Source organism: Salmo salar, chromosome ssa24, assembly GCF_905237065.1.
Source record: "Salmo salar chromosome ssa24, Ssal_v3.1, whole genome shotgun sequence".
Taxonomy (NCBI): Eukaryota; Metazoa; Chordata; class Actinopteri; order Salmoniformes; family Salmonidae; genus Salmo; species Salmo salar.
The window spans coordinates 38,500,001-38,515,819 of NC_059465.1; the positions used below are offsets into that span (position 1 = coordinate 38,500,001).

Below are 15,819 nucleotides of genomic sequence, written 5' to 3' on the forward strand. Positions count from 1 at the left end.
CAACATGTCAATTATGTATGCTCTCAATGGGATTTTATAGGAGCAACACAAAAATCCAAACTAGCTTCCCTTGACACTTTTTGGGTGCACCAAGACCATTCACAGTTGAGCTCGCTCAGTTTAGCTCAAAGCTGATTGGCATATTAATTATTTTTTTTTAAATCATCGAAGGAGGCCAAATGCTTGCTGGTTTCCCTTGCCTGGGCAGCACAAAAGTCATATTCGTTTGGACCAGACAGCATCAGATAGATGGCCTAAACATAGAGACAGAGGGGCACTGTTTCGCTCGCTCAGATGCTTTCTCCTGTGAGATACATCCAGCCTCCTGCGAATTGAAGGAAAATTATGAAACACAGAGAGACGAAAGATAAATTATTCTAATTTAAAATGTTTTTATTTTGTCAATTTTTGGGGGATGCCTGGCTTCCCTTGGCATCCATGAATACACACCTCAGTAAAGGTATAAGCACTGTGTTATTTGAGTTGATGAACTAAATGTTTTTTTTTTTGGTCTATGCTGATCAATTTTTTTATGTAATTTATTATGAGTGTACGCCCTTATAGGCTACTGAGAATTATTTTAGAGAGATAATGTCCACCTCTCTGTAGAGATAATGTGCACCTCTCTGTAGAGATTATGTCCACCACTCTGTAGAGATAATGTCCACCTCTCTGGAGAGATAATATAATGTCCCCCTATCTGGAGAGATAATGTCCACCTCTCTGGAGAGATAATGTCCACCTCTCTGGAGAGATAATGTCCACCTCTCTGGAGAGATAACGTCCACCTCTCTGAAGAGATAATGTCCACCTCTCTGGAGAGATCATGTCCACCTTTCTGTTAAAGTCAGTTGGTCTGACCCAATCCAGGTAGGAGGGTTATCAACCTGTCTTTATGCTAGTCTGCTTCAGACTTTCGGGTCGGGACTATTACCTGCCTGTCTGTCAGCCATGGTGTGCTATACGAGATGATTGTCAGTCTGCCATGGTGTTCTATACGAGATGATTGTCAGTCAGCCATGGTGTTCTATACGAGTTGCTTGTCTGTCAGCCATGGTGTTCTATACGAGATGATTGTCAGTCTGTCATGGTGTTCTATACGAGATGATTGTCAGTCAGCCATGGTGTTCTATACGAGATGATTGTCAGTCTGTCATGGTGTTCTATACGAGATGATTGTCAGTCAGCCATGGTGTTCTATACGAGATGATTGTCAGTCAGCCATGGTGTTCTATACGAGATGATTGTCAGTCAGTCATGGTGTTCTATACGAGATGATTGTCAGTCAGCCATGGTGTTCTATACGAGATGATTGTCTGTCAGTCATGGTGTGCTATATGAGATGCTTGTTGTGAGGCAGTGTTTAAAGTAAAGGACTGTAATAGAATTGTGAAGGGTTCGCTAAAAGCAGTTTATTCTAGCTGGTCTTACTTTTGTGTATCAATTTGTAAAATATTCAATCAAATCAAATCAAATAAAACTTTATTTGTCACATATGCCGATTACAACAAGTGTAGACCTTACCGTGAAATGCTTACTTACAAGCCCTTAACCAACAGTGCATTTCAAGAAGAAGAAATTATTTACCAAATAAACTAAAGTAAAAAATAAACATTATAATAAAATATGTACACAAAAAAGTAACACAATAACATAAAAATAATGAGGCTATTTACGGGGGGTACCGGTACTGAGTCAGTGTGTGGGGGTACAGGTTAGTTGAGGTAATATGTACATGTAGGTAGGGGTGAAGTGACTATGCATAGATAATAAACAGCGAGTTTCAGCAGTGTACAAACAAATGGAGGGGGGTCAATGTAATAGTCCGGTGGCCATTTGATTAATTGTTCAGCAGTGTTATGGCTTGGGGGTAGAAGCTGTTAAGGAGCCTTTTTGTCCTAGACTTGGCACTCTGGTACCGCTTGCCGTGCGGTAGCAGAGAAAACAGTCTATGAGTTGGGTGACTGGAGTCTCTGACAATTTTATGGGCTTTCCTCTGACACCGCCTATTATATAGGTCCTGGATGGCAGGAAGCTTGGCCCCAGTGATGTACTGGGCCATACGCATTACCCTCTGTAGCGCCTTAAGATCAGATGCCGAGCAGTTGCCATACCAGGCGGTGGTGCAACTGGTCAGGATGCTCTTGATGGTGCAGCTGTAGAACTTTTTGAGGATCTGGGGACCCATGCCAAATCTTTTCAGTCTCCTGAGGGGCAAAATGTTTTGTTGTGCCCTCTTCACGACTGTCTTGGTGTGTTTGGACCATGATAATTAGTTGGTGATGTGGGCACCAAGGAACTTGAAACTCTCGACCCGCTCCACTACAGCCCCATTGATGTTAATGCGGGCCTGTTCAGCCCCCCCCTTTTCCTGTAGTCCACGATCAGCTCCTTTGTCTTGCTCACTTTGAGGGAGAGGTTGTATTCCTGGCACCACACTGCTAGTTCTCTGACCTCCTCCCTATAGGCTGTCTCATCGTTGTTGGTGATCAGGCCTACCACTGTTGTGTCGTCAGCAAACTTAATGATGTTGATGGAGTCCTGTTTGGCCACGCAGTCGTGGGTGAACAGGGAGTACAGGAAGGGACTAAGTACATACCCCTGAGAGGCCCCAGTGTTAAGGAAATCGAGTGTTAAATCGAAATCGAGTAGCTACCACTGTTACCTCACTTTTTTCTAAATACAAGACTGAAAGACTTGTCCAGCGCCTTCCTGACATCTCCTTTGGTCATGAGACATTTTACTTTACTGTAAGGTATAACTTAAGTGCCCAAAACCTCTCCTCGGGGACCCTCAGACATTGTAGCACTGAACTAGCATACCTAATTCACCTTATCAAGGGCTTGATGATTATTTGACAAGTTGAATCAAGTGTGCTAGCTGTGGAAAAGTTAAAATACATAAAATTGCTGAGGGTCGCCCAAGAGGTTGGAAAATCCCTATAGCCTTTACAGTATAATATCCTATACACTATTAGGCTACATGTGATATCCCTTTAAAACCTTGAACAGTTTATATGCGGTTTTCCATTGTACTATTAAGGGTTTCCCTGATCAAGCCAGGAGGAACTGAATATATTATGTAAATGTTATAGGCAGGGGCGCAACTTTCAAAGGGGACCCCCCACATTCTGAAAACACATTCTGTGATACAGAATTAGGCATCGGTGTGCTTTAGGACCATGCGGACACCTCTGAGTAGTCGGGTAGGCTGTTTGTAGTGTTTATCCGATTGAATAAAATAAAATAAAAAAATAAAAATAAAAATAAAATAAAAATATATATATATATATATATATATATAATTATGTCCCCCCCAATTCTAAAACCATAGTTGCGCCCCTGGTTGTAGGTACATGTCGGAAGATACATTATCTCCCATTCCAGATACCAGTCCGGGTCTTTAAAATGGTCGTAAGGGGGCAGACATAGGTAGGAGGTAGGAGCTGGATTGGCCAAAGAAACGTGGTAAGGATCCCACACTGTCTCCAGAGCAAGCAATATAATGCACGCGATGAACGGAGTTGATGTTGTATGGTGATGAACTATAGAATGAAACAGCCCTGGACGCAACACTTCTAACGAATCCAACATCTAAATATAAACTGCACAATGAGAAGCTCATCCATGTAACTTGTTTTAGCGAATGTGTAATAACAAACCCAGTGACGGAATGTACTTTATTTTCTTAGGTTTTCTCCCTCTATTCTAAAGGGGAGGGTAGCTGATAACTGAGGGCGGTGGCATTCGCTCTGAGTGCACGGAGCTGCGCGAGTCAGTGCTTTGACTCAAGTCCTGGGACCCCTGAACCCATTGGTTTCCCCCCATATTCTTTCTCTTTCTACATTATCCGCTGAACTGACCGTTATTATAACGGACAACAACCACCTCGACTGCATCTGGACCACAACTGCTATTTTACGAACAGTGGGTTTCATCAGCAAGGTGTTTGTTTTACTCTGCCTATAATGGGGAAAAGTGGACAGTCTGCGAAAACTGGAATAGGACTTGCGAGGTACTTTCTGCGAACGTGTACCATACCTGGACTCGTTCTTCTGGTCCTCGTAAACACTGGAGTCGCACAAGGTAAGACCACCCGTTACTGTCCTTTCAACACGATTATGCTACTATCTTGAGTGTAGCAGGGATTTGAAATATCAATGCTCAGTCGACATTAATTGTCGCATCTTATATAAGGTTATAGGCAACAATCATTTGGCTTATCACACCTGCATTATATTTTTTCCGACAACATAATGTTACACAATTGAAAATTCCCCCTCACTTGTCACGGGGGAAATGCATATCGCGTGCAACTCCAGACTTGAAAAGACCAGATTGAGGATTGCACACTTGCGGGTCAATTATGAAATCTAAAAAAAACGATGATCCTCATGAATTCTAAAGGCTATTTATTTTGTCAACTAGGCTATAATTTTCTCAGGTTTATTTCGTAATAGAGTCAAACTATGTAATGTGCTAAGCAATAGCCTACACCTATACGTGCGTATTGGGAAATATGAGCCGCTTCTGAAGAAAGCTTACGCGTGTGCGTTCACCACACATTATGTTGAGCTAATCGTAGCTATTCATTTATTATGATGTGAAAGCATCAGTTAGCAACATGACATTACGCTATCTAACAAGACGTTTTGTTGATATTTAGTGAAGAAGATACGGATAGGCCTACATTTTGTCACGTAAACATTTTACAGAGGCGAGTTTGGACTGAACTTTCCGAAATCTAGTTCGGAGGGAATCGACGCCACCTATCAATTCTAACCCTCAACAAAAACATTGGCTAAATATGCCTCTTTATTAATTCACGACACAATTTAAAATGTTGTGTTATGGCTGAATAAGCTATTGAATTAATGTTGTGACCTCGATAATGAAAACCATGGAAAAAATTATGTGACCGTGCAGCAATAACAATAACAACTTATTAGCCGAATAATAATGATAATGATGATAATAATGATAATAATAATAATAATAATAGTGACTAGCGATCAAAAGTAATTCCGTTAACAAGACTTTTAATGACTGGTGTTATTATCAAGGCTTGGGTTCAATTCGGTTACTCTTATTGTATTAGCTATCATGTTTAATCATTTGCCCGACTGGTGTGTAATTGAACACAAAGTTCAATACAACTAGCTTTCTGAAGAATCTTTCAAATGTGTCCCAGCACAATATGCATATAGGATGTCGCTGAACAACATTTTGTTGCCTAAGTAAAACTTTTTCACTGAACTCCAAGGTATAATAACTTGTGAGTTTCCAATGTTTATATCATAATAATAATTATAATTTTAATAATTATACTTTTTTACTAATAATACTTTGTGTGGCCTTAGGTGATATTCCTGTTACTATTACAAATTATTACCTTGTCTCCTTGTCTGTACAGACTGACTCTAAAATACAATATTTGTTTGTTTTTCACTTTAATAAACAAGAGCTTTGAAAATAAATGAGTTAACTAAATTTAGTTGAGTTCAGTTAAAGTAAAATAAGCTTACTCATTGGCATTCTGGCGTGAATGTAGTATTTCTTGGTAGATTTTTGTGCCATGTAGTTGTTCCTGTAATATTGCTCTGCAGTGTCTTTCTATCACCCATTGAACTGCATTGCTAACATCCACGGCCTTGCTTTTGAGACAACACTATTTGATATTGTTGTTGTGAAACAGTATTTTCCAGAGTAAATAGGCTACCAAATTGTTCTTAGCTATACATCTCAACATAATGTCTTATTTATTTTTTGTATTCCTCTTTCCTCTGTGGGCCTTTTACTTTACCTTCCATTTAGAAAAGTTATTTTGTGCTCATCCTTCCATTACAACAACTTTCACCATGCTTGGTAAGTCAGTCTAAAGTCACATTACTACTTGTGTTATTGAACCAGAACACTTACAAATAGGTTGGCCAAACAACCGCAAATTGGCTTGTGTATATAGGCCTAATTGAGTCAGATCGATACTGTGTACCTAAGCCCTCTATCCTTCCTGTCGGCTTTGGGCTGTGGTCATTAAAAAACAGAGACGCACAGGACGACGCAGTCAGTGGAATGTTATTTAAGGATGTAAGTGGCAGCCATCTCCTCGCTGCACTGAGAAGGGGCGTAAAACCCCTTGGCCTATTAAAAAGCCATTAGCTAAACCCACTCTCAATAACGGCTGATTGTGTGTGAAACAAACAGGTTTAAAAAGCCTCCCTGTGTTGACAGGGTGTGCATTCCAGACCGTCCAGGTGATGGGGCTGCTTACTTCTGCAGCGGCGCTCAGGCAAGGTTACACAATACCACGTTTTAAAGGTAATCATATAAGTATGAAACTGATTGCGGGAGGCAAGTGAGACCCCCTTGAGTCTGTCACCAAGGACCACGGTCCGAAATCTCTGTCGGCCATTACGGACGCTCCCAGAGGGCCCCGTAGCCAACTGTGGAGACAGCTGTGTCTTGTCTGCTCCAGACTGGGTTCTGTGATTGGCCGTGGAGGCCCGCTTTTTACAGCCTCACTGACTGCCATTGAGTCGGAGCTGCCACCGAACTCTCTGGGTGTTCTCAGCTTTGATCCGTCTTGGACTTGACAATGACAGAGCTTTGACTCGGTAGCAGTGACCTGACAATGACAGAGCTCTGACTCAGTACAGTGACTTGACAAGGACAGAGCTCTGACTCGGTACAGTGACTTGACAATGACAGAGCTCTGACTCAGTACAGTGACTTGACAAGGACAGAGCTCTGACTCAGTACAGTGACTTGACAATGACAGAGCTCTGACTCAGTACAGTGACTTGATAATGACAGAGCTCTGACTCGGTAGCAGTGACCTGACAATGACAGAGCTCTGACTCAGTACAGTGACTTGACAAGGACAGAGCTCTGACTCAGTACAGTGACTTGACAATGACAGAGCTCTGACTCAGTACAGTGACTTGACAATGACAGAGCTCTGACTCGGTAGCAGTGACCTGACAATGACAGAGCTCTGACTCAGTACAGTGACTTGACAATGACAGAGCTCTGACTCAGTACAGTGACTTGACAAGGACAGAGCTCTGACTCAGTACAGTGACTTGACAATGACAGAGCTCTGACTCAGTATAGTGACTTGACAATGACAGAGCTCTGACTCGGTAGCAGTGACCTGACAATGACAGAGCTCTGACTCAGTACAGTGACTTGACAAGGACAGAGCTCTGACTCAGTACAGTGACTTGACAAGGACAGAGCTCTGACTCAGTACAGTGACTTGACAATGACAGAGCTCTGACTCGGTAGCAGTGACCTGACAATGACAGAACTCTGACTCAGTACAGTGACTTGACAATGACAGAGCTCTGACTCAGTACAGTGACTTGACAATGACAGAGCTCTGACTCAGTACAGTGACTTGACAATGACAGAGCTCTGACTCAGTACAGTGACTTGACAAGGACAGAGCACTGACTCAGTACAGTGACTTGACAATGACAGAGCTCTGACTCGGTAGCAGTGACCTGACAATGACAGAACTCTGACTCAGTACAGTGACCTGACAATGACAGAGCTCTGACTCAGTACAGTGACTTGACAATGACAGAGCTCTGACTCGGTAGCAGTGACTTAACAAGGACAGAGCTCTGACTCAGTACAGTGACCTGACAATGACAGAGCTTTGACTCAGTAGCGGTGGCCATGGACTATCTTGAAAGACAGTCTTTGACTGCATGGCTCCTTTGTATTAAGGTGTTGAAATTAAATGTAATGGCATACTTTCTTCCCCTCGTCTTTGTTTCACCGTTGCCTACTTTCCTAATCATACTCATATAGTGTGAAGTTTATGTACAGTGGCAAGAAAAAGTATGTGAACCCTTTGGAAATATCTGGATTTCTGCATAAACCGGTCATAAAATTTGATCTGATTTTCATCTAGGTCACAACAATAGACAAAACATAGTCTGCTTAAACTAATAACACAAAAACAATTATACATTTTCATGTCTTTATTGAACACACCGTGTAAACATTCACAGTGCAGGATCGAAAAAGCATGTGAACCCTTGGATTTAATAACTGGTTGACCCTCCTTTGGCAGCAATAACCTCAACCAAATGTTTTCTGTCGTAGCAAATCAGACTTGCACAACGGTTAGGATGAATTTTGGACCATTCCTCTTTACAAAACTGTTTCAGTTCAGCAATATTCTTGGGATGTCTGGTGTGAACTGCTCTCTTGAGGTCATGCCACATCATCTCAAATCGGGTTGAGGTCAGGACTCTGGCTGGGCCACTCCAGAAGGCGTATTTTCTTCTGTTGAAGCCATTTTGTTGTTGATTTACTTCTGTGTTTTGGGTCGTTGTCCTGTTGCATCACCCAACTTCTGTCGCGCTTCAATTGGCAGACAGATAGCCTAACATTCTCCTGCAAAATGTCTTGATAAACTTGGGAATACATTTTTCCGTCGATGATAGCAAGCTGTCCAGGCCCTAAGGCAGCAAAGCAGCCCCAAACCATGATGCTCCCTCCACCATACTTGGGATGAGGTTTTGATGTTGGTGTGCTGTGCCTTTTTTTCTATACACATAGTGTTGTGTGTTCCTTCCAAACAACTGAGCTGTAGTTTCATCTGTCCACAGAATATTTTGCCATTAGCGCTGTGGAACATCCAGGTGCACTTTTGCAAACTTCAGACGTGCAGCAATGTTTTTTTTGGACAGCAGTGGCTTCTTCCATGGTGTCCTCCCATGAACACCATTCTTGTTTAGTGTATCACATATCGTAGACTCGTCAACAGAGATGTTAGCATGTTCCAGAGATTTCTGTATGTCTTTAGCTGACACTCTAGGATTCTTCTTAACTTCATTGAGAATTCTGTGCTGAGGTCTTGCAGTCATCTTTGCAGGACGGCCACTCATAGGGAGAGTAGCAACAGTGCTCAACTTTCTCCATTTATAGACAATTTTTCTTACCGTAGATTGATGAACAACAAGGCTTTTAGAGATACTTTTGTAACCCTTTCCAGCTTTATGCAAGTCAACAATTCTTAATCTTAGGTCTTCTGAGATCTCTTTTGTTGGAGGCATGGTTCACATCAGGCAATGCTTCTTGTGAATAAAAAACTCAAAGTTTGTGAGTGTTTTTTATAGGGCAAGGCAGCTCTAACTAACATCTCCAGTCTCGTCTCATTGATTGGACTCCAGATTACCTGACTCCTGACTCCAATTAGCTTTTGGAGAAGTCATTAGCCTAGGGGTTCACCTACTTGTTCCAACCTACACTGTGAATGTTTAAATGATGTATTCAATATAGACAAGAGAAATACAATAATTTGTGTGTTATTAGTTTAATCATACTATGTTTGTCTATTGTTGTGACTTAGATAAAGATCAGATCAAATTTGATGACCAATTTATGCAGAAATCCAGGTAATTCCGAGGAGTTCACATACTTTTTCTTGTCACTGTATATCTGGGGGTGCTTACTAGCAAGATGGGCCTGAAGCTAGTAATTCAGAAATGAAATGTTTTGACAAAAACATTGAAGTATTTTCCTCGCTCAAAGAGGATGTTGCTTTTGTAGTCTAGTCCTGTGTTGGTTTTCACAGAGATGTAAAGAGACTGAGCAGCACCAACACCATCCAAAGTATTCACAGGGGAAACCCTGGGTTAGAACAGAAGTCAGATGAGTACACGCACGCACGCACGCACGCACGCACGCACGCACGCACGCACGCACGCACACACACACACACACACACACACACACACACACACACACACACACACTACCTTCCATCCCCATCTTGAATTTTAAATGTAGAATAAAGACAGAGTTGGAGCTGATTTTCAGTAGCTCTCTGATAGTATTACTGTGTACTCTCTGATAGTATAAATGTCTACTCTTTGATATTATTACTGTGTACTCTCTGATATTATTACTGTGTACTCTCTGATATTATTACTGTGTACTCTGTAATAGTATTACTGTGTACTCTGATAGTAATAATGTGTATTCTGATAGTATTACTGTGTACTCTCTGATATTATTACTATGTACTCTCTGATAGTATTAATGTGTACTCTCTGATAGTATTAATGTGTACTCTCTGATAGTATTACTGTGTACTCTCTGATACTATTACTGTGTACTCTGTAATAGTATTACTGTGTACTCTGATAGTATTACTGTGTACTCTTTGATATTATTACTGTGTACTCTCTGATAGTATTACTGTGTACTCTCTGATAGTATTAATGTGTACTCTCTGATAGTATTAATGTGTACTCTCTGATAGTATTACTGTGTACCCTCTGATAGTATTACTTTGATGCATTACTATGATGCATTGTTCATGGACTGTGGAACTCCAGCCCTGATTTAGGATCTCATTCTAGAGTTCTTTGTTTGGGAGTTTTGTTTGGAATGAATCAATGGCTCGTAGGTACTAATGGAGTATACACTATAGTTGGTGAAAATCGTGTTCTTTAATTTGCATAATGACTATTTTTGACTCACTGAATAGCCACACTTGTTTCGCCAATCACTTGTCCTCCCCGTTTGTTCATAGTCTCATTTTCCTCCCTTGTCTCTACTCCCTTCCCATGTCCTCTCTCTCTCTCTCTCTCTCTCTCTCTCTCTCTCTCTCTCTCTCTCTCTCTCTCTCTCTGTCTCTGTCTCTGTCTCTCTCTCTATCTCTCTCTCTCTCTCTCTCTCTCTCTCTTCTCTCTCTTTGTCTCTCTCTCCTCTCTCTCTCTCTCTCTCTGACTGTGCTCATTAAGATTTATTCAGATTAATTAAACTGCGGTTAAACAGTGGAGTTATTGTTGTGCCTCTGAAAGAGCTGAGAGCAGTGGGACACGGAGTCAGTTGCTCACTGTTGCGTGCTGGGCCTCACATGCCATAGAAACAGTAGGCCCATAACTCAGCCTGGCTCTGCCTGCCCTGAGGCGTCACAGAAAGCTAGCTGTGGCTTTAGACTTTAGGCGGCATTGTGCTCCGTGCCAGCTGCGCTTCACGGGAGGCTCTGCACCACCTTGCATCCTCCATCTGATTTCTTCCTCCCTCTTGCCCTCTTTTTCACGTAGGGCACAGCCAAACCAGTGAAACTGGTAACCCAGAGCAACCATGCTACCCATGGAATCAAAGAGAGTTTTTCTTTTTTAGTTATGTTTATTTATTGTGTAGAACACAGAGTCCTCTCATCCTGCTCGGGGTATAACCAGATCCGTCCTGCCCGGGGTATATCCAGATTCATCCATATCTGCTTACAGTACACCTCTGAAACTGGAGCTTACAGCAGTTTACATCCAAATCCATGTACTGTACTGCGTCCTCACGGTTCGTCTATACTCTGTCACTGGCTGAAGCAGTTGGCTTCAATCTGTCGACACAAGGCGGGGAGAGAGAGAGGGTCTAATCAATGGCTGCAGGAAAGACAACAAACATTCCCAGCATGCTTAGCTGGGAGGGCTCCCACGGTCTGGAGGCCCAACAGGCAGACAGACAGGCTGGCAGACAGACAGGCAGACAGACAGGCAGACAGGTAGAAAGACAGACTGGCTGCCAGGCAGACAAACAGGAAGGCAGACAGATAGGCAGTCTGGCAGACAGGCAGACAGACAGGCTGGCAGAGAGAGAGACAAACAAACAGACAGGCTGGCAGGCAGTCAGGCAGACAGACAGGCAGAAAGACAAAATAGCTGTCAGGCAGACAGACAGGCAGACAGACAGGCAGGCTGGCAGTGCTGATGGAGCTAGCGCTAGCCAGTGATAAACAAGGGATCAGATGGGGAGAGAAGTGGGCTGCTGAAGTGGGCTCTCTGTCACTCTGAATGTGTAATTCTGCCGGAGAGAAAAGGACAATTGTGATGAGGGGGCCACGGGCGCTTTTGTTTCCTGCATGTTTATTGTCTGTTATTGTCCTCTTGGGAGTAAGAGGAATAAATACGCAGGGGAAGGTGTTTTTCTTGTGTTGAATTCTACATTCACTCTCCTTTCAGGCAGACAAAGCTTGAGTGTAAAGCAGTGAAAGCTCCTCTGAATGTGCACAGGGGATCAGGAAAAGCAGAGGAGTGTCCCTCCCTCGTGAGCTACCCGGCAGACCTCTTGTGTAGGAGCCGGCTGAAGGATTAGGCTTGGTATTCCTCTATAGCCTTCTTTTTCCTCCTCTCTTCTTCACAGCCTTCTTTTCCCCTCCTCTCTCTCTTCTCCACAGCCTTCTTTTCCCCTCCTCTCTCTCTTCTCCACAGCCTTCTTTTCCCCTCCTCTCTCTCTTCTCCACAGCCTTCTTTTCCCCTCCTCTCTCTCTTCTCCACAGCCTTCTTTTCCCCTCCTCTCTCTCTTCTCCACAGCCTTCTTTTCCCCTCCTCTCTCTCTTCTCCACAGCCTTCTTTTCCTCTCCTCTCTCTCTTCTCCACAGCCTTCTTTTCCCCTCCTCTCTCTCTTCTCCACAGCCTTCTTTTCCCCTCCTATCTCTCTTCTCCACAGCCTTCTTTTCCCCTCCTCTCTCTCTTCTCCACAGCCTTCTTTTCCCCTCCTCTCTCTCTTCTCCACAGCCTTCTTTTCCCCTCCTCTCTCTCTTCTCCACAGCCTTCTTTTCCCCTCCTCTCTCTCTTCTCCACAGCCTTCTTTTCCCCTCCTCTCTCTCTTCTCCACAGCCTTCTTTTCCCCTCCTCTCTCTCTTCTCCACATAAATTATTTTTTTGGTCTCTCTCTCTGCCAGAGATGCCTGGTAATCTTCAGGGTTGATCAGACCGACTGCATATGTAAAATTTGAGACTATAATGACTGTAATCATTGCTGTAACTTTGTACCTCCTCAGCTTACATTTGAGCCCCCAAAAGATTGTTACCGCTGAGAAATCACACAAAGTAGGACTATGTGCATAACGAGTACGTTGTAGCGCTGCCAAAAGGAGTAGGGATTCTGAGCTTGTGCTGTAAAAAAGGTTTAGCTGCCGCTATATACATGTGTAATACAGTACACACACACACACACACACACACACACACACACACACACACACACACACACACACACACACACACACACACACACACACACACGAAGGTACAACAAGGGCACAGTTACAGAAGACCACTGATTATAATACGAAATTCTATATTTTGCTGGTGACATCATTTTGTCTACAAGCAATTTGCGTTGATTCATTTGAAGGCGGTGTTCTCTGTGATTATGAATATAAATAGGACTTTGCTGAGGCTGCATGTTTCCTTCTTCACTCACAGTTTACCGGAGATAGTGCCAGTAGAAAAATCACATTGTTATTTCTTGTATTAACCAGAATGGTAATAGCGGTGGTGGCTGTTTTCTACCAGTGCAGGTAGCTAAGGCGTCAAAATAATGACTCTGCTGAAGATAGTTGCTAGTTGCAATCTTTTCTTCTCCACCAAAATGAGGAGAGAGAGAGAGAGATGGTAATTAATCACAGACTGTCACACTCCTAACTACAGAGGGAGCATCACTGGGCACAGTCTTCTTCTATTAGCAGTCCATTAGCTGAGCTAGGCACAAGTAGCAACACTTCACTGGCATTCCACAGTCCGAGTAGATGTCATGTCTGTCAGCACGAGAGATCCCTGAAAGAAACCACTCACATTCGTATGCTAGTGGAAGCACAGGGGAAGAAAATGGTTGTTGTTCCTTTGTGTAGCAGTAGAAAGAGCAGTGAGTCATGTCCCACCTTGGTGTTCTGTACTGCAGGATTGTTTCTGTGTCTGCGAGTGTGTGTGTCTGCGTGTATCTGCGTTTCCATGTGTGTGTCTGTTATATAATTTGATTGCATATGACTATAACAATAGTGGTGGAATGGGGAGGCGGAGGAGGAAGAGGAAATTGAATAAAAGACAGAGGTAAGGGTTGTAGGTGCGGAATAGGAATCCTTACTTTTTATCTTGTTAGGAAGGTAAACGTGGCTACTTCAAACTCATTAAGCACACACCCATACAGACAATGTGCACATGTAATATTGGGCAGTCTGTGGATTCATCTTGGACGTGTCTGAGAAAACCTGCTTCATGTTAATTATTAGGCAGTCTGTAGGTTCATCTTGGACGTGTCACGTCCTGACCAGTAAAGGGGTTATTTGTTATTGTAAGTTTGGTCAGGACGTGGCAGGGGGTGTTTGTTTTAGGTGTTTCAGGTTTTTTTGGTTAATGTTCTATGTTAGTCTATTTCTATGTCTGTGTCTAGTTATTCTATTTCTATGTTTAGTTTATTGGGTTGACCTTCAATTGGAGGCAGCTGTCCCTCGATGCCTCTAATTGAAGGTCCTATTTAGTAGGGGATTTCTTTCTATGGGTTTTTTGTGGGTAGTTGTTCCGTATGTGTAGCTGTGTGCCTCACAGGACTGTTTCTCGTCGTTGTTTTTTGTTTAAGTGTTTGTTTTGGTTTTCTTCATTAATAAAAGAAGATGAGCATTCACATTCCCGCTGCGCCTTGGTCCCATCTTTACGACGAACGTGACAGGACGTGTCTGAGAAAGCCTGCTTCATGTTAATTATTGGGCAGTCTGTAGGTTCATCTTGGACGTGTCTGAGAAGGCCTGCTTCATGTTAATATTGGTCAGTCTGTAGGTTCATCTTGGACGTGTCTGAGAAGGCCTGCTTCATGTTAATATTGGTCAGTCTGTAGGTTCATCTTGGACGTGTCTGAGAAGGCCTGCTTCATGTTAATATTGGTCAGTCTGTAGGTTCATCTTGGACGTGTCTGAGAAGGCCTGCTTCATGTTAATATTGGGCAGTCTGTAGGTTCATCTTGGACGTGTCTGAGAAAGCCTGCTTCATGTTAATATTGGTCAGTCTGTAGGTTCATCTTGGAAATATCTGAGAAAACCTGCTTTTCTTTGCAGTTCACAGAACTTCTCCACGTTCATATGTTCTTCAGAGAAATTCTCAAACCTGTGTCCCAAAAGATATGTTACCTCTACAAAACGACTGAAACAAGCATCCAAAAAGTTATTTTTACCTGGGTATAAAAGACAGCATCAAAAACACCATAAAACTTTCATAAAGGGACCTCAATGAACCGCCAAACTTTGTGTGGAAGACATTTATTCCTCCCATCGTTTGTTTCATTGATTCTCTCCTGCACACTGTGCTGTTCTGTGCTGCACAGCCACGGCAGCTGTATGCTTCATTCCAAATGGCTCCCTATTCCTCACACAGTGCACTAGTTTTGACAAGAACCTTATGGGCCCTGTTCAAAAGTAGTGCACTAAATAGGGAATAGGGTGCCATTTCTAACGCAAATGTGGTCTCTCTTACAGTTTTATTGATATTTATGACCTCAGAGCAGATTGTGGAATGGGAGCTGTTGCCGCGCCGACACACAGTGCTGATGTGGATGTAGTTGGACTGTGGAGTGGAGAGTTTACACCTCACCTCTACGTATAGCCTCTGCTCCCTCGCAAACACAAATAATCTCCCTTGGTCCCACTTGGTATTTCAGATACTCTACAGTCTTGCTTCGGTAAGGGCTTAGCAAACTGTTAGATTTCCGGATGCTTTTGTATCTCTACAGAGTCCCAAAATGTTCATTCAGTTTGCAGCTAGGTCTATGTGCTATTATCATGTTACTGTGATCACAATCTGTTGTAACCGGAGATTCCTATAAACCATATACATTACGACCTGCTGGGTTCACGGTTGCCATACACACCATTTTAATTCCCAACAAAGGGTTAAGGCTTGTGCAACGCTCACATAGAAGGAAGGGTGCCTTAAAAATAAAAATAGATGTAAAAAAATCACACATATGAGGCTGCTGATGAAACCGAGAGGTAATGGTACCCTCCCCCTTTAAAGGATTCTCT

The 15,819-nt window shown here is 42.8% G+C and overlaps 1 protein-coding gene across 2 annotated transcripts in view; it reads left to right on the forward strand.

Annotated features, from left to right (window-relative positions):
- Positions 1-3,473: 3,473 nt before the first annotated feature.
- Positions 3,474-15,819, forward strand: part of unc5ca (unc-5 netrin receptor Ca) — a 318,721-nt gene continuing 306,375 nt past the window's right edge. Inside the window, exon 1 of one of the 2 annotated variants that reach the window (XM_045707149.1) lies at positions 3,474-4,085. In XM_045707149.1, the coding sequence (XP_045563105.1) occupies positions 3,968-4,085 (118 nt within the window). In that variant the 5' untranslated portion in view covers positions 3,474-3,967. The remainder of the gene's footprint in view (positions 4,086-15,819) is intronic. The other variant, XM_045707150.1, reaches the window with a different exon arrangement.